A 24,375-nucleotide genomic window follows, 5' to 3' on the forward strand; every position below is an offset into this window, starting at 1 on the left:
CCGACGTAATAGCCGCAGTAACCCGAAGCACACGCTGGCTGTCTTACTTGCCTGCGAGTCCAGTTGGAGGTTTTTATCAAACAGGAACTCGAGGTTGCGCATTGTATTGACCGGGGCCAATGAGGCCTCCTCCGGGGCAAGCCTAAAACCACGGGCAGGTGTTGGATCAACCTTGCCGGTGAGAAATACAATGCCTCCGTCTTTCCTCCATTAAACTGCAAGGAATTTCTCTGCAGCCAGTCTGTGGTCAGACGCATACAATTTTGGAATTGTTCCAAGGGGACCGCCTGTTTCCCCTCCAGCGAAAATGCCAGTTACGTGCCGTCTTCGTAGTTGACTAACTCAACCCCAAACGCTTTGATAATCGAAAATAGTGGCTGTAAGTATATATTAAAAAGAATGGGGCTGATACTGGAGCCCTGTGGTACCCCATAAACTATGGGGGAGTTTCCAGAGGAGAACGGCCCCAAAGTTACCACCTGTTGTCTCCCCATCAGGTAAGACTGAAGCCACTGCAGTGCCCGGCCCTTTACCCCTATTCCTTCCAATCTCTCAAGCAGAATTGGGTGACTTACTGTATCGAATGCGGCTGACATGTCCAAGAGCACCAGAATAGCGGTGCTCCCGTTGTCAGCCCGCATCCCCAAACTCTTGCACATCATCACCTGAGTGCATTCGTACTTCCGGTACATCTTATAACTTTTTTGCCCCAGAAACAAATTGCATGGAAAAATTATATTCTTGTAGATTTGCCACCCATCTGGGAATTCTTGGGGACATTATACCTGAACCTTCAGTAGAAAATACATTTATCAATAGTTTATGGTCAGTTCTTATAACAAATGGTATACCCCATAAAAATGTCCTGAAATGTCTGGCTGCCCCAAAAATCGCCAGTGCTTGCCTTTCAATGACAGAATAGCATCGTTCTACATTGTATAATGTACATGAAGCATAAGCTTTAACTACTTCCTCACCATTCTGTATTTGTGAAAGAACTGCCCCCAATCCATAAGTACTGGCATCAGTAGAAATTAAAGTTTTGCATCTAATGTGAACTCTACTCAAGCATTACGCATTGGCAATTTCCATTTTAATAGAGTTGAATTATTTTTTGCACTCACTGTCCCATTTGCAGTTACTCAATTTTTTGAGCAACCCACTCATACACTTTGTTTTATCCGCAAATTTGGCTCCAAAAAGATTTCAAATCATCCTTATTCTTGTGTATCAGGGTATTGACAATGCTGTCCTGCAACTTCTCTGAGGGTCTTACCCCATTAGCATCAATAGTATGGCCCAGATATGTTTACACTGCTAACCTTCAAATTGCATTTTTCTAGTTTGACAGTTAAACCACTGTCCTGTAATCTTTTCAATATATCCTTCAATTGTATATCATGTTGTTCTTCATTTTCTCTACATATCAAAATGTCATCTTAAAACTAACTCATTCCTGACATGCACCAAAATGTTTTTGCATAAGCCTTTGAAAAACTGAAGATGCAGACAAGAGGCCGAAAGGCATTCTTTTAAAGCGATAAGAACCAAATGGCGTGATAAGCAATGTTAAATGCCTAGAGGCTCCATGCAACTCAATCTGATGATAGGCATATTAAAGATCTATTGTGGAAAACCACGTATTTTTTTCCTACCAAAGCAGTCATTTTATTAACATTGAGCAATGGATGTCTGTCTACCCAGATGGGATTATGAAGATCACGCAGATCAATGCACATTTTAACAGGTTCGTCTGGCTCGCTTACCATGACAATGGGTGCCAACCATTCTGATGCTTCAATATCCTTAATGATGTCAGCATCCAACAACTTATCCATTTCAGCTTTAACATCATCTCCTAGAGCCAAAGGTAAACTATGGACTTTGTGGACTTTGGGTTGACATCCTCTACGGAAAACAATCTTATGCTTGAAGCCTTTCAATTTTCCCATTTTCTCTGTCAAAACCCCAGGAAATGCTTGTACAGTTCCTGTGTAATGGTATCAATCATAACCACCTGCTTATGGGCACCTGGATGTAACTGTATACCCATAGCTGATTGATGAATAAGACCAAATAAAGGTGCTCCTTTCTAAGCTACATAAACCCTCCCAAAATGTTCTTGTGTGGAATTACTGCAAGAAAATTTCCAAATCAAATCCACACATTCCCCGCTGTACGATTTCAATTTGAAATCTGGTTTAAGCAACTATTTGTTTGCAAGATTGCTATCATTGTGAAAATTGGTCTCAGAAATAATGATATACCTGGCAACTGAATCAACCAACATTGAGAATGGATTGCCATCATTCTCAATCACACACTTGGGGTCTCTTACATTCAACTGTCATTCTTTGTCTGAATCCACCACACTGGTAGACATTATGTGTTCATCACATCCATCAAGTTTCACTTAAATATCCTTGTCAATCATACACGAAATGTGATCCTTGTGCCCATCATCGTTCCTCATGTCATCCTTACTGTCGTAAACTACACCCACATACTTTGAACTTGAGCCTTTACATACACAGGCATAATGACCTAGTGGTGTACACCGCAGAGAGGTCACATTCCTTGCAGGACACAATTTATCATTAGCCCAATGACTCCAACTACCACAACTTTTGCACGCATTGCTTTGTGCGCCATGCGCTTTACTCTGTTCTTATCACTTCCTACATTTTTCTCACCACCACCTGTTTTTTCCTAACTGAATTTCTCCTGTTTGTCATTCTTAGACTTGCTCTTTTCACACTGACCTTTGCTTCACACTGATGTTTGCCATCCTTTCCCTTATTTTCATTCATCGCTTTTACACGCTTGTTGGTTAATTCCTCACCACGAGCAAGAAACAACGCTTCTAACAACGTAAGATTTCGAGCACTCCATAACTTCTTTTGAATGTCAATATTTGATGTATACATCATTAACTGATCACGAATATACTCATCTTGTTTTCCAGTAAATGCACAATTTACCATTAAAGCTCTCAAAATAGTCACAAATGTATCAATGGATTCATCTGCAGCCTGTACTTGAGGAAACAAATTGTAACACTCAAGGATGATAGTAGTTCTGTTCCCAAAGTACAAGTCCAATTGTTTCATGGCCTTTGGATGTTGTCAGGGGATCAAAGGCTGGACAGAGCTGAAAACAAGATGTTAATCTTGGACGGCGTTGAGTGTATGCTTAGTTGAGGGAAAATCGTTTGAGGGTAAAGGTGTTGATGCTCTGGTCATATTAGAAAGCGGGCTTGACGTTCTAGACAATCAGAAAAGAGGCACTCAAGTTAGAGTTCTGAGGGTCCTGACAGAGAGCCATACACATAGAAGCCTGATTCATTGTTTGGCAAATGAAGCACAGTCCATTTGGGTGGTAGAGGATATTTCCCCCGCCATCCTGATGGACGACTATCTGCCAAATTTAGGGAGCAGCGCAGGCCCAGTGATCATCTCTGCACAGTGAAGAAAAACAGCATCATGGCGGTTCTTTTCAATGTCCAAAAGGTTTGGTGGATGGCCTCCATCGGTTTTGACTGACTTCCACCAATATTTTTAAATGTTTTTTGTTTCAGGTTGTCTGAAAAACACAAAAGTAACAACCTCCACACCCTGGGAGTTTTCTCTGAGGGTGTGTGTGAGGACCATTATATTTATTTTCTGTTCCTCACTGCCAGGATTTTCCTGGTGGGGGATGGACAGGGAAGAAAACATGAAACCATTCATCCTAAATAGGGCTTGGGGTGTAAGCCCTTCTTGTAAAGGCACCTAAGCCATTGGGCCAGCAGGAAATATTCCATTGACAGAGCCATTGGGGTCGCCTTTGACGGAATACTTGGGGTTCGCTCATTTTCAAATGTAACAGGAGGACCACAAGTTTAGCGACAGGTTACTCCATTGCATTTGCGATGGCGTACTCTGTCCCAAACTCTAAACAGGGTTATAGTCTCCTAAAAGGTTGCCCACTTAAATGCTCGTTGACTTACTGGGGATGCAGCAAGTTAAGAATTGTGACATTGCGGTAAAGGCATTTATACTCCCCATTGCTGTGAACCAGTTTGCACGAGGCCGTGGCACCTCTGCTATGGCTGTGGGTAAGTCAATGGATATAAGAGACCACACCTAAAGAGCAGCAGTGTAGCAGAAAGATGGGAAGTAAGGCAACATGAGATTACAGCCCCCAGAACAATGAACAAAAACAAGGCTGTTATGGATGTCCGACATGAACTGTTGAAAAAAGAGTGTTCAGCTACCCGATGAAACTGTGAGTGGAATGGCAGGGGAAGAGATGGGTGTTTTCTCATGTAGACTCAGCTAAGGCTTTTCTTGACAAGCTCGACTCTCCCACTGGCTGAGCCCTTCCCATGTCAAGACACCGGGGAGGGGGCACATGACAGCCACTGTGGAGGTTGGCTGGGAGGCTCTTCTCCGGGTTGAGTGTGGCTTCATATTTGGATTGTTTGGGGGTAGCATTCTGTCACTCTGCTTTACCTTTCCTTGTGCTCTCTAGAAGGCACTCTTAGGGTGTATTACCATACGTTTCTCATTCTACATGCCCATTCCATGTTTTTTAGGTCATCCTTGAGTCCTTCTGCCTGACGTGGCTTGTTGGAATGTCCTGGGACACTTCTGCTGTGCATGCTGTATTATCCAGTGTCGTTTGGATAGCAGATTTAAACTTAAAATGATAATTGTATTTGAGTCCCCCAGTGCTGCCTCGTCTTTAGATGTTTATCTAACTACCTTATAAGGTTAAAATACATGTCTGTAAATGTATAGGTTAATGAGCTTCTCATCCTCCTCTTACCAAATTCATCGCATCAGCTATTTACAGTCGTGAATGGATGCAGTACATGTCTACACTTTGCATGAATTTTTAAAGTGATTACGACATTGGATACCATGCTCAAATTCATAAAGGACGTGACATCTAATTAATAAAAGTATGTATTTTATATTGCAGGACATGTCCACAGAATTACACATGTCTTTCAAATGTGGGAGATAATCCGAATCGTGGCTATACTAACTTTGATAACTTCGGCTGGGCAATGTTAACTTCGTTCCAACTCATCACCCTGGATTTCTGGGAGAACAGCTTTAACTTGGTAGGTGTGCACAACACAATATTACTTTTCCTTTGGTTGCAACATAACCATCTTTTGAAATTCAGAAAACTTCTAAGTCTGCAATGACTGTTTGGTCGGCCTTCTCGGGTCGCCCAAACCAGCCATGCACACTTTCCCCATTCTCCATGCAGGCTGCAGACAGCCTGCATGGAGAACAAGCCCAGGCTCCCATTCTGTGGTTGACCATCTAACCAGGATGCTCAGAACCAATCACAATGCTGCATTGCAGCCTTGTGATTGGTTAATGGGGCCTGGCTGTGCTTTTATTCGGAGAAAAGCAGCAGCAAAGGCGCGGGATCCAGCGCAACGGTAAGTTTACTTTTCTTTAAAAAATATGTGCGACCCAATTCCCTTCCCGTGCAACCCGCCCACCCCGGTACCCACAAATCATGCCGGCTGCGACTGTTCCAGTGCAGGTAAAGTTATCTCCACTTAGATTTAAAGACAGTGAGCATCACACCATAACATGATCTCAAGCATATTGTATAGGGCTTGTATACTTATCGGATGTTCAACATTTTCTCTTGCTACTGGGAAGAGCCTCATTGGCAGCTGCATTAAAGGCTGTGGGGTGGATGCCTACTCTTTTAGGACTGAAGCACTTCATTTTCTGCAAACCTCCTTTTTGCATTGCTAAATATGAGCGTGCTTTGAAAGCTGCATTTGTGCATTGCAAGTACTGTGCTGCAACTCCTCTCTCCGATTCTCCCATACAAATAAATGTAGGCCACTCACAGGCACTTTCACGTAGCCCACATTCACAGCCTGCAGGACTATGGAAGGACTGTCACACTGTTCGCTCGTGTGCTGTAGTGTCAGTGTATGCAAGAGCACAACTTTAACAACCCAATTTTAAGTACTGTGATACATATTAGGTAAATGTATATTTGCAATTTTGTTTTAACTTTACTCTACATTTTATAAGTAAAAGTTTACTTTATTCATGTCTATGACTCAAAACAACCAAGACTTAGGGCCTTATTACGAGTTTGTCAGAGCGGCAGCTGGGTGTTTCACCACCGCCCAGCCAAACCTCGAACGCTGCCCGCCCACCAGACTACAATACAAATCATTCTTTGGCAGGCAGGCAGCGTGGCGGTCCCGCTGCACAGCAGTAAAAAGGCTCAAGGAGCCTTTAAAACTGCTCCTCCTTGGGACCGCCACAGCGCGTTCCAGCATGGCATGGACAGTAAAGCTCATAACCCCGTCCAGGCGGCGAGCACTCCCTCCCCGCTCCCCCCTGGTTGTTGCCATCGCTGCGCGCTTTTCCCTTAATTACCACTTGACCACCTCTTGGTGCCTGAAAAGGTCGCAGTTTTATTTTTACAACAAACATTTTTGTAACATGAAATCTTCATATTTCAAATTTCAACATTCATGGTCCTTCAACGACCATGTTTCACTTTTATCTATTGTTCATTATTTTCTCTATTCCCATTCTGGACCCAGCCACCCCAATTGCCTGGGAGAGGAGGGAGGGGCCCCAATCCCTGTGTTTCGATTCACGGGTCTAGGCTTCAACTTGCTACCGATTTGGAGGGTGTCCCTTTCTGGGCATGCCCGGGCTGCAAGTGCCGTCCCGCTCGTCCTGTATCCTTTCGGGGCCCTCCCTTCTCCCAGGGGTCTCTGCCGTTTGGCATCCCAAGGACCTTACTTGAGCATCTACTCTATTTTCTTGCGGCTGGGTCCTTGTCATCTTCTCTGTCTGTACCCCTGCCGTAAGGCATCCCCGGGGTCCTGCAGGAGTGTCATCTCTGTTCTTTCTCTGGCGGCACGCCGCCCAATGGCTCCCCCAGTGCCCCTGGCGTGAGGCATCCAAGGACACTGTGTGAGCCTTTCATCTATCTCCTAGTACTTTCGTTCTCTACTAGGTTCCTCGTGTCAGCTCCGCCACGCTCTCTACGGTTTTTCGATCGGAGGGAGCTCCCCCCTTAGCTCGGCCTAACCTCGCTACCTACTCGCCACCTCCTAGCTCGAATATGCCCACGTTGTACCGCATGAACTTGTCTCTTCCTGTCCCCGTGTGGTATACCCCCTCATCGAGATGTTGCCCTGACTACTACCAGTTTATGCACCCGTGCTGCTTGACATCCACCCCTGGGCCTTGTAAGCTTTGTCCCTGGTGGTGTTCAGCTCTCTTCAGGATTTTTATTTTTATTTTTTTTTATGCCCTCTAGCTTCGCCTCCTCTAACTATGCTTGCTGCGTGGCGCAGGTATACTGGGCTAAATTTTGTCAGAGCGGCAGCTGGGTGTTTCACCACCGCCCAGCCAAACCTCGAACGCTGCCCGCCCACCAGACTACAATACAAATCCTTCTTTGGCAGGCAGGCAGCGTGGCGGTCCCGCTGCACAGCAGTAAAAAGGCTCAAGGAGCCTTTAAAACTGCTCCTCCTTGGGACCGCCACAGCGCGTTCCAGCATGGCATGGACAGTAAAGTTCATGTTGTACTGGAGCTCGGGGGTGCCCTGTTAAAAGATTATTTCTTCTGTGCAGACTCTCACTTTTGGGTTAGTATATAACAACTTGACCCAATTTATGTAAGGGATTCCTAGTCATGCCTTGGCTAAGACTGACCATACATACTTCCAGTTAAGGGAGTCAAAAGCTTGCTCGATGTCTAAAAAGGCGAGAGCAAAGTTCCCCTCCTAGATTATTGGAGCAGTCATAACGTGGACCAATCACGTCAGAATATGTTGGGCATTCCTATGTGGAATGAATCCAGACTGATGAAACTGGATCAGACTTGGAATGTGGGTAAGAAGGCATGCCACTAACACACGACTGAGGAGCTTAAGATCTACATTCAGCATCGCTGTGGGGCGATAGGCTCCCAGGTCAAGCGTTTTTTTTCCAGGTTTTGATACAACGTAAATCATTGCTTCCCACATGAAACGAGGGAGTTCTTGTCGTTCGTATGCTTCTGCAAACACCAGTATCAACCTATCAGAATATCAGGGAAATTATTAATGAATTCAGACTTAAGTGCATTCCCTCCTGGTGCTTTCGCCGTGTCCATCGATTGTAAGGCTTCCTGCATCTCTTGCTTACTAATGGGGCCCCCCAGTAATAGTCTGTCTTCCTGCGACATGAGCTGCAATGGTAGGTGATTTAAATAGTCTAATATCCCCCCATCGCTCCCCAGCAGTCCTGGCACCGCATATACTTCATGCGAACTCTGAGTTAATGGCCTGCTGCATATGGACCATGTGGCCTCCATGGTCCCTGATGGCAGGGATAGGATGCGGGGCGAATCTGCACCAATCAGCGTTGCTAACAATCTACCTGCTTTATCTCCTTCCATATAGCAGCGCTACTAACCTTTTTTTCCTGTTGTATTTTTCTAACTGGTCCCATAGTTCACAAAGTTTGTGCCTTTGCCGATCCCAGGCCTGTCTAGCTGACACATCCATGGACAGCTCTTTTTCCAATTCCTCTCGGGACTTCTCCTGTTTAGTTAAATCTTGCTCTAGCATGCGACGGACTCCCACAGCAGTCGTCAAATATATTCACCGGATAACTACCTTCATTGCCTCCCATTCTATGGCTCTGCTTCCAGCCGTGTCTCCCAATTCTCAATGAAATATTGAATCAGATATGTAGCTAGAGTGTCCCGAAACACGGGGTCAGTCAAAATTACGGTGTTTCGTCACCATAATAGGACCCCTGGGGGCCGTCTAGCAATGAAGCATGACATCAGCAATGGGGAGTGGTCCGAGATATATTGGGCCAGGTACTGTATGTCACAGACCCGATGTGCCACTGTCATTTATATAAAAAATAATCCAATCAACTATAAGTGGCAGTGGCCGGAGTGTAACAGGAATATGTAAGAGTGCGTGGTTGACATTGGTGCCATATGTAAATCAAGCCTAAACTGTTCTGTACCTGCTGCAGCATTGCTTTTGCATGGGGATTAACATTTAGCCGGGGGTGTTGTGTCCATCTCCATCACACAGCGCAAAATTAAAGTCTCCAGCCATGACAGTCTCCGTGTTTGGGGTTATTTGTGTAGACAGGAGAACCAAACCCATAAAACATTGGTCATCAATATTGGGGGCATGTACGTTGATGAGGCAAAGGACATGTGCATCTAATGTCCCCTCTAGGATTACGTATCTACCCTCTATGACCCTAATTACCTCAAGGTTTGAAAGGGGATCCAGGGGGCTCTCCACATCAAGGCTCCCCATGCACATCCAGAACAGGATGTAGCAAATATCTTGCCCGCCATTGTCTCTGAAGAGATTTAAATTATTCTCCCCACAAGTGAATCTCATGGAGGAAGGCTATTGTGGCCCCATAGCATCTAAGATAGGTGATCACTCGGTTACAATTTGTTGGATTGTTCAGCTCTCTCACATTCCAGGATATAAAATTATAAGATGTCCCTTTTATCTCTCTAGGCTTATTGCAGAGTTAAGGTTCCTGCTACCTGAATTCTGACTCCTGCCAGTGACCGTAAATGCTGTGCAACCCTGCGCGGAAGTTCCCCATTCAAACACATAATAGGAACAATGCAGGAGAGGATATGCATCTCAGAATACCATATTCACAGCAGTGTGAATATTAGAAAACTTGTCTTCCAAAACCTGCAATAATCTTTCTCCTTCTACCCCCCATCCACAGGCAGTGGCCCCTAAAACCCTCCTGCTCAACCATCTGTCAAGAGGGTTGTCAAAAACCCAGCCTCAGACACCCTATTTTTAATAATATAAATAGAATTCAACACAGTACAACACAACGCTTCCTACAAAGGCCACCCGAACTCCGGTCATCGCGAGCCCCCAAACAGGAGATCAGCGATCTCCAGACGTCTGTGCCCCGGAACTTTCTGACCTGGGTCACCTGTCATGCCCAAACATATTAGATGTTAGTTTTTCTGTCCTGTGATTGTCTTAAACATTCCCCATATCTGCTCTGGCCATGGATTCGTTAAAGTTGGAATCGTTCCAGAGCCCCCTGCGTGAGTCCGACCTTTACCTGTGATTCAGAATCTTCTGGTTAAAGGACCATTCACAGGTATTCTCATCCCATTGACATCTCATGTTCCGTGGGCTTGGAGAGTTAACTTAGAGGAGTGATGCGTTCTGTGTTTCCTGTAGTAGCCTCTCAGTCCTCTCAGTCCCATCTTCCACTACTAGGATCTGTCCCAGCATTTGTGGCTGAGGAGTGCCACCCTGTCGAAGGTTCATCCCCCCGGCTGTCCTGTCTCCGAGTACCCCTGCGATCTGTCCACAATACTCCCTGAAGTGTTCCCCCCTGCCCAGCCCAAGGGAGTCCATCCAGTCAGTAGCTTCCTGAGGTGCCCCGAAGAAGTGGGTTTTGCCCTCAAGAGGGCTGTAGAGGCGGGCGGGAAAGATCAGGCTGTATTTGGTATTGTGGTCTATCATCCTATTTTTGATGGAGAGGAAACTCTTGCAGAGATCCTGCACTCTTTTAGTGTAGTCCAGGTATATCTGGATTGCTGTTCCTTCATACAACAGGGGGCCATGTTACCTGACATATTGCAGGATGATGTCTCTTTCTCGGTGATTGAATAACTGAGCTATTATCGCTCTTGGTGGTGCTCCTGGTCACGGTTCTGGCCCTAGGGATCTGTGCGCTCTTTCTTTTGTAAAGAATTTAGGGCCATATGTATCAACACATTTTCCCATAGACACAGAATGGGCAAACCCCTTTGATGCATCTGGCCCTTAGAGAGGCATATCTTAGACATCACTGTAGTTATCCAGTTCTCCAAGAATAATTCAGTCAAGGAATTGTTGGCGCGCTCCAGGAAGGCCAGAAATCTTAGATTGTTGGCCTGGAGCGACCTTCTGAATCCTCCTGGTGGTCCTCCAACTGAGTGGCACTACGTTTCAGGTCCGCCACTGTTACTTGTAGATCCTGCACCGTTGAGTGGAGTGCAACCACTTCTGCTTCCGTAGATGTGACCCTTTCCTCCACCCTCCTAAGGTCCAGGCGCAGATGGTTGACATCCATGACGAATGTGTCCATTTTTATTTCAAGTGCAATTTGGGATCCTTTTATTGCTTCTACGATTTCAGCCATACCTTGCGGTTGCTCTGCCCGCTCCAGAAGTAGGACAGGGTCCCGGCTCCCCGCCTGAGGACTGCCCCTGACACAGTGTACTACACTATTTTGTTGATTTGGGCCCCCAAGCTGGTTTATCTTTCACCATGATGCTGAGTCCACTCTGACGAACCCCAATCACAAGGAACTTGCAGTTGCATTACAATGATTTCAATTGCTTGGGGGTCGCACCAGTCGCTGCCGACCAGGAGCTCCCTTAATCACTCAAGGATTCCAAGCGCTATGCCAACAGTTTCCTCCACAGAACTCCAATTGAGGCCCCTCTGGTGACCTCTGACTATGAAACCAAAATCCAGTAGTCAGGGAGCTCCCACTGTAGTCCAATTCAGCAGCCAGGATCAGCAGGACTGAAGCTTGGGCCTACCTCCAATACATGGACCCCAATAGATGGAGGTGAGGGACCCAATCCCGGTAACTCTGTGCGGAATGTTCTTATTTCCCATGCAAGTTCACTGTGGGTCCGGGCTTATAACACCTACCAGGGCTCATTAGCAGTCCCCAGGATTTTCAGAGCTGGGGCTTTTCTTCCTTGGAGAGTGCGATCTAAGGGTCCGCGCTGCTCCTGGCGTATTTTGATCTGCTGTTTCTGCTATGGCCGGTCTCCACCCAGGGGTGAACTTTCTATTTAATTCCTGTCCACAGGCCACCCACTAGATTCAGGATGTGATTCAGGACGTTCCTCAACATACACCCATGTAAATTGGTGGGTGGTACTCTTCGGATGTAGCAGGAGTTTGCAGGATGAAGGGGAGCTCCCTGGAGCACATCTAGCCGGCTATCTTCTAAGGCCACTACCCTGAGACTCGCTTCCAACCATGGATCACGCGCTGGTTGGGCCCCTAGGGCTTGATTTACACCTTGGCGGTAATGGTCAAGCCGTCGCTTTTCTGTCGGATTCCCCATCCTTCTACTAGGCAGTCCTCCTACTCTGTTTAGATGCTGGCAGTTCGACGGTCAAAAGCCCATTGTGGTGTTGCTGACTCAGCCTGCTATGTGAACCTGTGCAGGTGGCACCAAAAGCACAGGCAGCTGTCGGAGGGAGGACAGCCTGTTTGCCCACCAGGCCAGCCACGATGTGCCACCCTGCCGATGTGACTGTGCCAGTAAAACCTCCAAATCTCAGTTTTTGGTTTGGAAGGGATACAAGGTGAAGCTCACCTATTCTCACTTTCAGACTTCCTTTTCTGCCATGGACCTGATCTTCCAAGTCCTGCCTTTACTGATACTGCTTGATAACAAACAAAATCAACACTGTCGTGGATGGAATCGAGGTAAGCTCCTCCATTACCTGTTATTTTATGATTTGTCTGTTAACATTTGCACTGGACTTGTGTATTTTTAAATTTCTCTTACAAGCAATAGCATATTAATGTGCAAAGCATATGTGTGGAATGTTGACGTTTAAGTAATTTTAAGAAACACACCTGTATGTTTACATTGTATTTGTAATTTGGGTGCAAGCTGCTTTGAAAAAACACTTGTACAAAAAAGGATACATACACTATAATTATATACAGGTGTGTTTAAATACATTTTGAAAATTGTCAAACTAAAAACATGCATTACACATAATGAGTATGTGTTTATTCTTATCTGTAATCAAGGTGAAATAAACACACCTGTATTAACACTTCAAAAATTAATCTCAAACATCTATTTTTTGGTGCAGGTGTCTATTTTCTTGATGAATGGCTACATCTAAATACAAATGACTATCACATACTATTTTAATCAGTGCATGCACTTAACAAAGTAAACATCAACAAAATATGTTGTTTTATGTGCCATAATGGTAAATAAAAATATGTACTTCACATTTTAGCCAGAAAGATTGTTAGGAATCAAACAATTACCAAGTAAAATGAATGCCTGGTCAAAATGAGTGAAATCAAAATGCTGGTTTATTCCATGACAGAGATACTTCTCTCAAATAAATGTTTTAACTAACTGGCAGTCCAATAATGTTCAGTGCACTGGTGCACTGTAGCACTAATCTTGCCTCCTAATTAGCTGCAAAGGGTAACATCCTCAGGAAGGAGCATCCAGTAGGCACAGAGCAGGCACACCAATGATCTTCCCTGGGGGTGGAGGGTTTGGGTTTGGGAGGGGTGGCCTTGAGTTTGGGAACTGTAGTTTTGGCTTTGGGAGGGGTGGTCTTTGGTCTGGGAGGTGTGGGTTGGGTTATAGAAGGGATAGCTTTCCCGTTAGGGAGGGGTGGGTTGGGGTTGGAAAGGGGTCAAGGCAAGGTGAAAAAGGACATCTTCACCAGGGAAATGGGCAGGATGATGGGCAGGGAGTTGGGTTTGGGAGAAAGAGGGAATGGTAGTGGGTGAGGTACATGTCTGTTGACATTGCAGGTGCCTGTGGGTCTGGCGTATGTGATGAACTTTTGGGTGTGTGTTTCTTCCTAGGTATATGTTGTTTGGGTGAGTGTCGTCCTTTGCTTTTTGTGGGTGTGGTTTCTAATGTATGTGTGTGGATGGGTGTACTGTGGTGGTGCATGTAGGTGTGATGGTGGGTGTGTGTTTGTGGGTGTGCTGGTGGTGGTGCATGTGGGTGTGCTGGTGGTAAATATGGATGTGGTGGTGGGTATGGTGTCTGTGGGTGTGCTGGTGGTGGTGCATGTGGTTGTAGTGGTGGGAGTGTCTGCGGGTGTGCTATGGTTGTTTTGTTTCACAATGTACCCCAAATATAGGCCTGGGTAGTCACCTAACCTTTCACCTATATTTACCCTGCCATTGTACTACATAACAGGTTGGGTGCTGACCTTTTACCTAGTTAGGTGCTGCATAAATGTCTCTGTGAACTAGCCTCTTTTATTATGCATGATTATTCTCAGAACCACAGCAGGATTACCATCTTCTGAATAATAACTATATATAAGGTTCATCACTATCTTCATCCTCGACTGACATGACACAGAAAGGTTAAACCCCTGAGGGTACCTCTTGGGTATATAAACACAATATCTTTGCTGGGGTAGGCAGAGGAGAAAGACTTCAATGCTGACACGCTGACACGGAGCGCTGAGGTTCCTTCTCACAGACACTCAAGCACACAGTGGTCTGACATCCCTCACTGGGTGTCCATCTCGAGACCAAGATGGGGTCCCTCGTTCTCTCACATCAGGTAATGAGTATGGCTTTATCCTAGGGGGATTCTTGGCTATACACCTACATACATGCTAGCTGAATTTAGGTACATCTAGTTAAGGTTAGCATTGTAGGAGTACGCATTATCACTGTCCTGTAGTTATATGCCTGCATATATCCATTGTTTTAGCACTATGGTAGACTTCTACCATCTATTTAATCTGTTGGTGCTTATAACTGTATACATCTGTTTCTGTCTTATGGTTGTTGCAGCACACGTATTTTACACTAGAATGACTCTAGTTCAATAAATGCTTATTGAAAACATTCCCATAGTTTATTCTGTGTATTCTCTGAGACAAAGTGAGCATGAGTGACCAAGGAAAAAGTACAGTACTAGTTCCACAATCCTTGGGGGATCAGGGTTGTCATGTTTGATAGTTGCCAGAAACTATTCTCTCCTTGATAAGAGGGGATCATAGTGGCACTGTGAGCTAGCTGGTCTACAGGTGAACATATTTGGTGTGGGTGTCTGGAATCAGTATGGACAGCAATCCCACAGTTTATGTTGTCGAAACATGCAGATCCTATATAGATTTATAGGAACTACACAACAAGGTGGTGCATGTGGGTGTGGTGGTGGGAGGTGATGGTGTTGGCGATGGGTGTGGTGTCTGTAGTTTGTGTGTGTGCCTATGTTTTGGATGTGTTTGTGTTTATGTGTGTTTATGTGTGTGTTGTAGTGGGTGCAAAGGTGTGAGTGGCCCTGGGCAACGGATGGGAATAGTACATTGGAATGGGGAAGGGGCAAGAGGTGGGGCCTAAGGTTGGGATGTTTGGGAGGCTTCAGTCAGGGAGGAGGCTAGACCTTAAAAGACCTCTGTAGGCCAGTCATAGCTCTGTGAATGCCTTCCAGATAAGCTGCCATTTGTTGCTTGTGGCAACTAAGCCCCTGGAGGGAATTCAGGAGTGCAGTCTGGCCTACAGAGATGTTTGTTGGGAGGTCAATAGCCTCCTCATCAGGGCAGCCGGAGGGACAGGGCAGGGGGTTAGGTCCCTGCAGCAAAGGAGATGCCACCCCTTTTAGGTGGGGGGTATGGCCAACTGGGGGGGGGGAGAGTGGAGATGGTTCTCTGGGTGGTGGACAAGGATGCAGTTGATAGTATTCCGGTAGGGTCTACCACCACTTGGGGATGCTCTCTTGTAGAGGCCTCGGAAGATGATGATGTTGAGCTGGAGGCCTCCAATGCACTCTCCTTCTTCTCCATGCCAATGAGGCTCTCGTATTTGGTAGCTTCAGTACCAGAATCACAGTGGCCAGCTGATTCCTTGCCTAGGTGGCCATGGTCTCCTTGAACAGATCATAAACTTTGATCACAAACAAGTTTTCATATCTCACTTGCTTCACGGCTGTCAAACTTCGATTCTACATTATCATAAGTTCATACATGTTGGCAACATTTTCAGAAACCATTTGGTCACAGTTTTTTTTTGTCCTCATTTGCCTCTTGACACCATTCCACTTGCGCCTTTAATGGGGTATCCTGCCCTTTTTTTTTGCTGGAAAGAAAAGAAGATTTTGGGGGTTTTCACACTGTGCCGCCCTCGGTTATAACCTCCATCTTCTTCAATTTCGCGCTTTTTCCTTCCCTTCTCTCCCATTTATTTAGAGTAGAGAAGAAGAAAAAATAAAAGTGCCAGACAAGGCGGAGTAGGCTTAATCATTGGACCCCTGATTCTCCTTAATCTTGTTGCTCACACCAACTAAGCATGGGCAGCCAGAAATCGTGCTTCCCAAACCCCAACATGTCCAAACTGGCTATATGCTTAACAGAAAATATCCAGTCATCATATATGGGAGGGGCCGTGGCCACCCATTGTTTACATATCTCTCAACGTGCCAATAATTTGGAGTGAAAAATAATCAACCTTGACTCGTTCTTTGTAGTTTTTAACTGAGAGTCTAAGCATCCAAAGATAACAAGCAAGATGCTTACCTTGATATTGATCTCCAAAATACTAAACAGAGCCTTACTCACATCCTTCCAGAATGTCTGGATCTCTGGACAATCCACAAACACATGCACATCGTCTTCCCTCTTACTACCCCATTTCGGTCAGGCTACTTCGCCTCCTTTCCCAAACTAAGATAATCTCTGCGGGTTCCAGTAGGCTCTGTAGATGGTGAAAAGAGGATTTCTCCTCTGGTATGCTGGTTTAACTATTTTGTTCAACATAGATACTTGCCATTGGTATTCCAGCAATGTCTCCGGCAAGCATCTTCCCCACAGAGTAAAGGCTTCATCCTCCAGTATGACCATCAACCAGTAGATGACCGCAAGTTCCTTCTTGGCAACTGTCCCTAGCGTGAGTCGATCTTCGAGCTTGTTTTGTTCTCCTATTGTTGTACCAGAAGCTTGATACCAACTCTGTATTTGTAGGTATTTGAATCTGGATACTTTATGGTCAGATCTTTGTTTACACATTTCCCATGTAATCAGGTGTCCTTCGTGCATTATATGCTCCTATTTTATAATACCTGCCTCTAGTAATGGAGCTGCTAAAGCATCTTTTGTCCATTCTGGGGGAACTGGGAGTCCTAAACAGGGGGCAGTAGGCTATGGTATGGTAATTTTAATACTTTTTTGATCCTTTACCAAGTCTCGACCAGCCCCGCCAAGATTTTTGACATTTTTGAAGTGCTTGGGGTCTGCATATTTAAACATGAAACCATATTTGCCCCCTTCCTCCTGCCTCGACATCACAGCCAGCAATCTCCCAATCTCAGTGGGTATGGGTCTGTTTAACAGCATTCTCCTGTTCTTCATTAAAATGGCCCAGGAGTAAAAAAGTTAATCTAGCAGTGCTAAACCTCCTTTTTCCACCCTCCTTCTCAATTTCTTCCATGCTGTCCTTGGGCTGCTAATCTGACTTCTTGGCATCTTTATAAGCCATTTCTACTTAAAAGGCAGGGGAATTGCGTCGTAAAGAAAAGTGAACTTGGGGAGGACTATCATTTTTACCAAATTTATACGTCTGAATAAAGTGAGCGGAAGATGAGACCAATTTTTCAGAAGTCCACTAACCTCTTTCTTGACTTTTTCAAAATTTACTTTCCTGTATCCTGTGATATCACGACTCCCAAGTATCTCATTTCACCTCTACAAGCATCATCTGCCGCCTCCAAGTTCGAAGTCATAATCTCTGTCTTCTCCCTATTGATGTTATATCCTGAAATCTTTCCGAAGTCTGCCGTCAGGGTCATAGTATGACTCAAGGTATTTTATAGATGAGTTGTATAAATAAGTATATCATCAGCATTAAGACCTAATTTCTTGCTCCAGCCGTCATATTGAAACAGTACAATTCACTCAGATAAGCATGATGAAATGAGGAAAACAAGGCGACCGGCTAGTAGCGGGTCGCGGGAGTAACCACAGAGTGTGCACAGGACGGAATGAATAATGAGGGAGAAAAACCATTTCTCAGCCAGTAACTCGACTTAAAAAAAAAGGATTTTCACATTTGTAGCCAGAACCTGGGCTTTCTAGGCCTCTTAATCAGAAATAATGCTTTGGTGGCTTGCACTGAGTGCAGTAAAATGGCAAAACGACGACAGAGCAGTCATGGAGCAGGGCGGCCCTGGAGATCCGTAGAGTGAGACGCACGGCCACAAGGATCCCCTTCCAGGGGAAAGGAGGCGGAAGCAGCGGCAGCACTAGAGTCATTACCGGGAGGGCGCTCAGGGTGGAGGAGCAGTTAGATGAAATTGAGTCAGAAGGAAAGGACCCCTCAGGCAAGCAAAGTCGTGATTTACGACCAGAGCAAGAGGGGCGAGGAGTCTTTGGACAAGCTGACTACTCCGGTCCAAAGCCAGCCAAAGGGAGGAACAAGGTGGTGTGTCGGAGCATTTTGGTGGAAGGAATTTCAAGATATGCGCTAAGGAGCTTGGGGGAGGCAAAAATCGGGCAGACTTAGACTCTTTGGACCCATGGGAATTTGTATCAAAGGAAAAAAAGGAGGAAGGTAGGGAGGTTAAGAATTCAGCCATAATCTCCGATAAATCAAGAGCTACTGTAAGGGATTTACCAGCCCTTCAGACTAAACTAAAACCAAAAAAGATAGTGAAAAAGAAATGCACCCCTGAGCAAAGGATTGAGGTCACCCCTATCCCTAAAGACCTATTTTAAGGTCTTACCCAAAACGTTAATTTTGGGCAATAGCAAAATAGCAGGGATATATTGCCACCATGAGGGGGACAGTATGAAACAGGGGAGAAGGGCTGGACTCTGCAGGCGAGCTGGATTGGGGAGAAGATATGACCCCAAATAGATATCAAGTCCTAACCTCTCTTTCTTTAGCTGCCTGTGAGGGTGGGCAACATTTTTCAGATGAGGTGGAACAAGCCCTAGTAGGGCCAAAAGACTCAAACTTTAACACTAAGGGCCCTGAGCAGAACTCAAAGCAACCTAATAAAGGGGACCCATCCATCAGAGCTCTCCAGTAGCCTTGACTGCTGAAATTAAAAATAGATTTGAGATATAGAAGGTAAACCAGAAGGAGATAAGGAATGCCTGTGAATTTCTGGAGAGGAAGATGGATGATTTTAGCAATAGAACAACAACGCTGGAAGGAGAGGTAAAAGAACTCTGAGATACGTTAGAGGCCAACTGTGCTGAAATAGAAAAGTTAAAATCAGTGGAGAGGGAGCAGCAAGATAGAGTCGAGAGATTAGAAAATTTACAAAGACGGAATACCTTAAAGATTTTGAAAGGTCTGGAATGTAGAGAGGGAGATGATATAAAAACGTATGTAGTTCAATTGATCAAGAGGGAGTTACAGTTGGAAGAATCAGAACAAGAGATTGCTAAGGATATATAGCGGGTCCATTGAGACCATGTTAGCCTCAATACTAACAGCTCTAAACCCAGGAGAATCCTAATTAACTTTCTAACATATACATTAAAAGAGAAAATTCTGTCCAAAGCCTTGAGTATGAAATCGATTGAGGTGGATGGGATCAAATATGAATTTAGGTCAGACGTCTCCAACACCACCTTCAACAGGCAATGGGAGCTGGGAAAAAGGATTGATCCATTAAAGAGATTGGGTGCATCGGTGCAGCTGAGGTTTCCGGCATTCCTGAAGGTGATGTTCAACAACAAGATGCACATCTTCCACTCCGGTGAAAAGGTAGATGACTTTATTAAGAGGCTGCAACCAGGGGGTTAGCAACTCTGAAATAGGATGGAGGTTATTCAAACGGTACTAGAATACTACCATTGATCTGGCAAGATTAGTTATACTAATCTTTAGGGCTGTTCAACCAAATTCTTCTTTCACTCATTTATAAACCAACATTAGATTTAGACGGACACTCTGGGGGACACACCCATATGGCTCTAAACCATGAAGAGTCAGGGATAGGTTTTCCATGGGAGGGGGGGTTGGGGAAGCACAGTGTGGGGAGCCTGCGGGAGAAAAAAGAAAAAAAGTTTCCTCTGAAGCTTCTTTAACACAGAATTGGTACCTACTTTCAGCCTTTAATGGGGATGGGTGAGAAGCAAGAGAATGTAATAAAAATTCCTTTCGTGGAATGTAAATGTCCTTAGGGTAAGGGGAAGATGAGAGAGAATACTGCAATATCTAAAAGATTGCCGGTCCCAGATTATCATTGTACATTCAACGCACTTAACGTAGAAGGAGGGTTTAGAGTTTTTCAAGGCCAAAAAATTGATCGCCCAAGTAGTATGTACAGCGCAATCATCCGTAACAAAGGAGGTGGCGGTTCTAAGAAAAAAAGGGTGACACCCATATGGCTCTAAGCCATCAAGAGTCAGGGAAGGGTTTTCCATGGGAGGGGGGGGGGATGGGGAAGCAGGAGAAAAAAGAAAAAAGTTTCCTCTTGAAGCCTCTTTAACACAGACTTGGTACCTACTTTTAGCCTTTAATGGGGATGGGTGAGAAGCGAGGAAATTTAATTAAAATTCTTTCGTAGACTATAAATTGCCTTAGGGCCCTTCACTCTCCTTCTGGGTCTTTCCTCCATTTTCTGTCGTTTTCCCCTCATTTCAAGCTCCCCCTTCACTCTCCTTCTGTGTCTTTCCTCCGTTTTTCACTCATTTTTTACCCTCATCTCAATCTCCCCCTTTTACTCTCCTTCTGTGTCTTTTCTCTCTCTTTTTGCCTTTTTCCATTTGCCTTTTTCAGCCCGTTTTTCCCCGCCACTGCTGCCCCCATGGCCCTTTCCCCCAGCATAACTAGTGCGACCGGCACAATCCAGCTCTCCTCCCCGCTCCCGCCTCCCAGCTGTCCAGCCCTCCCCGACCCCAACTTACTGGCGGCCGCTGCGGGGTCAGGTGAGCAAAACCACTGACTCATTGTCAGTGAAATTCCTCTCCCTCCCTCGCAGCTCCACCATTAAGTGAGGCCTTCCCCTGAGCCCCTACACTCTCGAGTGTTGGTGTTCGAGGCCCTCCTTTATCCAGCGGTTTCACCTGCATCTCATCCCTGGTGGTCCAGTGTTTCCATTGTCTCGCTCTGCTTTTTCTCTCCTTTTTCACTCGTTTTTTTGCCCTCACCTCTATCCCCCTTAACTCTCCTTCTGGGTCTTTCCTCCATTTTCAGTCATTTTCCCCTCATTTCAAGCTCCCTCTTCACTCTCCTTCTGTGTCTTTCCTCCGTTTTTCACTCGTTTTTTACCCTCATCTCAATCTCCCCCTTTTACTCTCCTTCTGTGTCCTCTGTGGCTTTCCTCCACTCTTTCTTGCACATTTGCTACCTTATTTGCACTTTTCTCTCTCTTTTTGCCTTTTCCTTTTGCCTTTTTCAGCCCGTTTTTCCCTGCCGCCCCCATGGCCCCTCCCCCCAGCATGACCAGTGAGACCGGCCCAATCCAGCTCTCCTCTCCGCTCCCGCCTCCCAGCTGTCCAGCCCTCCCCGACCCCTACTTAATGGCGGCCGCTGCGGGGACAGTCGAGAAAGACCACTGACTCATTGTCAGTGAAATTGCTCTCCCTCCCTCGCAGCTCCACCATTAATTGAGGCCTTCCCCCGAGCCCCTGCACTCTCGAGTGTTGGTGTTCGAGGCCCTCCTCCACCCGCAGGTTTCACCTGCGCCTCATCCCTGGTGGTCCAGTGTACCTCTGTCTCCATTTTCTCGCTCTGCTTTTTCTCTCCTATTTCACTCGTTTTTTTCCCTCACTTCTATCTCCCCCTTAACTCTCCTTCTGGGTCTTTCCTCCGTTTTCTGCCATTTTCCCCTCATTTCAAGCTCCCCCTTCACTCTCCTGTGTCTTTCCTCCGTTTTTCACTCGTATTTTACCCTGATCTCAATCTCCCCCCTTTTCACTCTCCTTCTGTGTCTTTCCTCCACTCTTTCTTGCACTTTTGCTGCCTTATTTGCATTTTTCACTCTCTTTTTGCCTTTTTCCTTTTTCCTTTTTCAGCACGTGTTTTCCCGCTGCTGCTGCCCCCGTGGCCCCTCCCCCTGCCGATGCGCCAAAGGCAAGCCCGTCCGCGACCTGACTGAGACCAACACCAGGAACCCTGGATCTCTGCACCGCCAACGCTACGACCCAGCAGCAGTCCACGCTCTCAACCCAGGCCGCAACAACAACTGCAAGCTAGAATCACCAGCTGACACCCACGAACCCTTCAGCTGTCACTGCTGCCGGCACACCTGCAGCACCGCCAAGACCACAGACCCAGCGGAACCCGCCCGCAAGAACACAACCGAACCAAAGACCCTGCAAAGCATCCTCCTCAACGTCCGATCCCTCCACAAACATGCCACCCAAATCTGGGACCTCCTCGACAGCACCACCCCAATCGTAGCATCATTTACTGAAACCTGGACCATCACCACCTCGGGACTGGACATCGCCATCGCCATTCCCCAAGGATACAAAATCTCCAGGAAGGAACGCCCCACCCGCCTGGGAGGAGGAATCGCCATCGTCCACAAATCCACCTTTCACCTGAGCACACTCCCCGACAAGCCCACAGACCTGATGGAACACCTTCACTTCAAGATACTGGCCAGCCCTACCTCCACCCTCCGAGGAACCCTCATCTACCGACCCCCTGGACCCCCCGAACTTTTCGCCAACTCCATCACGGACATCATCTCCCCGCATGCCATTGCATCCACCAACTACACCCTACTGGGAGACCTCAACATCCACCTCGACAACCAACTGGACCCCAGCACCACATCCCTCCTGGACAACCTCCACAGCATTGGACTCCGCCAGATCATGACTGAACCCACGCACTCAGCATGACACAGCCTCGACCCCCTCTTCATAACAGGAAACTCCATCACCTTCAGCCACACCACCGAACTCCCATGGACTGACCATTGATGCGTCCACTTCACCTTCAGAACACCCACCATCCACAGACACCAGCACCTGCTCCCACGAAGAAACTGGACCAGAATCACTGACGACCAGCTAACGTCATCACTCAGCAACTCCACCGCAACCATCGTGGAAAACAACGACCCCAACACCGCAGCCCGAACCCTGTACAGATGAATCTCCAACAGTGCCAACACCATAGCCCCCCTCAAGAAAAACAACAACACCCACGCCAAGAAAGCTAGATGGTTCACCACCCAACTTCAAGAGTCCAGACGCACTTGCCGCTGCCTCGAAAAGGCCTGGAGGAACACCAAATCCACAGAAGCCCACAACAACTTCAGAGCTGCCACCAACGCCCACCACCAACTCATCAAAAAAAACGAGGAAAAAAGCGATTGAAGACAGAATCTCCACTCATGCACAGAACACCAAATAACTCTTCAACATCATCAAGGAGTTCGCCCAACCCACCAGCGAGTCCACCGACATCCCTCCCTCACAAGACCTCTGCGACAAACTCAGCACCTTTTTCCACCACAAAATCAAGAGCATCTACGACAATGTCGACGAAGACAACCAACACACTGAACCCTCACCAACCACCCCCGACACCCTGAAGCCAGCGATCGACAACTGAACAGCCCTCACCACCGAAGACACACTGAAGACAATGAAGTCAATCCACTCCGGGGCCCCCACGGACCCCTGCCCCCACCACATTTTCAACAGAGCCGCCAACACCATCGCACCGATGCTCTGCCACACCATCAACCGCTCCCTGGCAACTGCTTTGTTCCCCGATGACTGGAAACACTCTGAGATCAACCCCCTCCTGAAGAAACCCTCGGCGGATACCACCGACCTCAAAAACTACAGACCCATCTCCCAGCTCCCGTTCCCAGCTAAAGTAATTGAGAAAGCCATCAACAGCCAACTCGCCACATTCATCGAAGAGCACAACATCCTCGACTCCTCCCAATCCGGCTTCAGAAAAAACCACAGTACGGAAACCGTCCTCCTTGCCGCAACAGACGACATCTGCACCTTACTGGACAAAGGAGAAACAGCAGCCCTCATCCTCCTCGACCTCTCAGTGGCATTCAACACAGCCTCTCACCGCACCCTAATACGCAGACTCCACGATGCAGGGATCCAAGACAAGGCCCTCGACTGGATCCGCTCCTTCCTCTCTGGCAGAACGCAGCGGGTCATACTCCCCCCTTTCCTCTCGGACCCTACACTTACCACCTGCGGAGTCCCCCAGGAGTCCTCCCTCAGCCCTACGCTCTTCAACTTCTACATGGCTTCGCTCACACCCATCGTCAGAACCTACGGACTCAACATTGTGTCATACGCAGACGACACCTAACTCAACCTCTCCCTATACAACAAACCCAACACCGCCAGACACAACTTTCAAGAAGGCATGGAAGCCGTCGCCAAATGGATGAAAAACAGCTGCCTACAACCAAACACCAACAAAACGGAAGTACTCATCATGGGTCCAAACCCAATGCCTGGAACAACACCTGGTGGCCCCCCACCATCAGAAGCCCGCCCACCCCCACAGACCACGCACGCAACCTGGGAATCATCCTGGAGTCAGAGCTCAAAATGGACCGCCAGATCAACTCCGTCTCGTCCTCCTGCTTCCACACCCTCTACCTCCTACGTAAGACCTTCAAATGGATC

The 24,375-nt window shown here is 46.6% G+C and overlaps 1 protein-coding gene across 1 annotated transcript in view; it reads left to right on the forward strand.

Annotated features, from left to right (window-relative positions):
* The window catches only part of LOC146864180 (sodium channel protein type 4 subunit alpha B-like), a 1,025,953-nt gene that overhangs the window by 160,857 nt on the left and 840,721 nt on the right, over positions 1 to 24,375 (forward strand). Inside the window, exon 3 of the mRNA XM_085638948.1 lies at positions 4,966 to 5,110. Within this exon, the coding sequence (XP_085495074.1) occupies positions 4,966 to 5,110 (145 nt within the window). The remainder of the gene's footprint in view (positions 1 to 4,965; positions 5,111 to 24,375) is intronic.

The sequence above is a fragment of the Triturus cristatus genome, chromosome 2_1 (assembly GCF_964204655.1).
Source record: "Triturus cristatus chromosome 2_1, aTriCri1.1, whole genome shotgun sequence".
Lineage (NCBI taxonomy): Eukaryota > Metazoa > Chordata > Amphibia > Caudata > Salamandridae > Triturus > Triturus cristatus.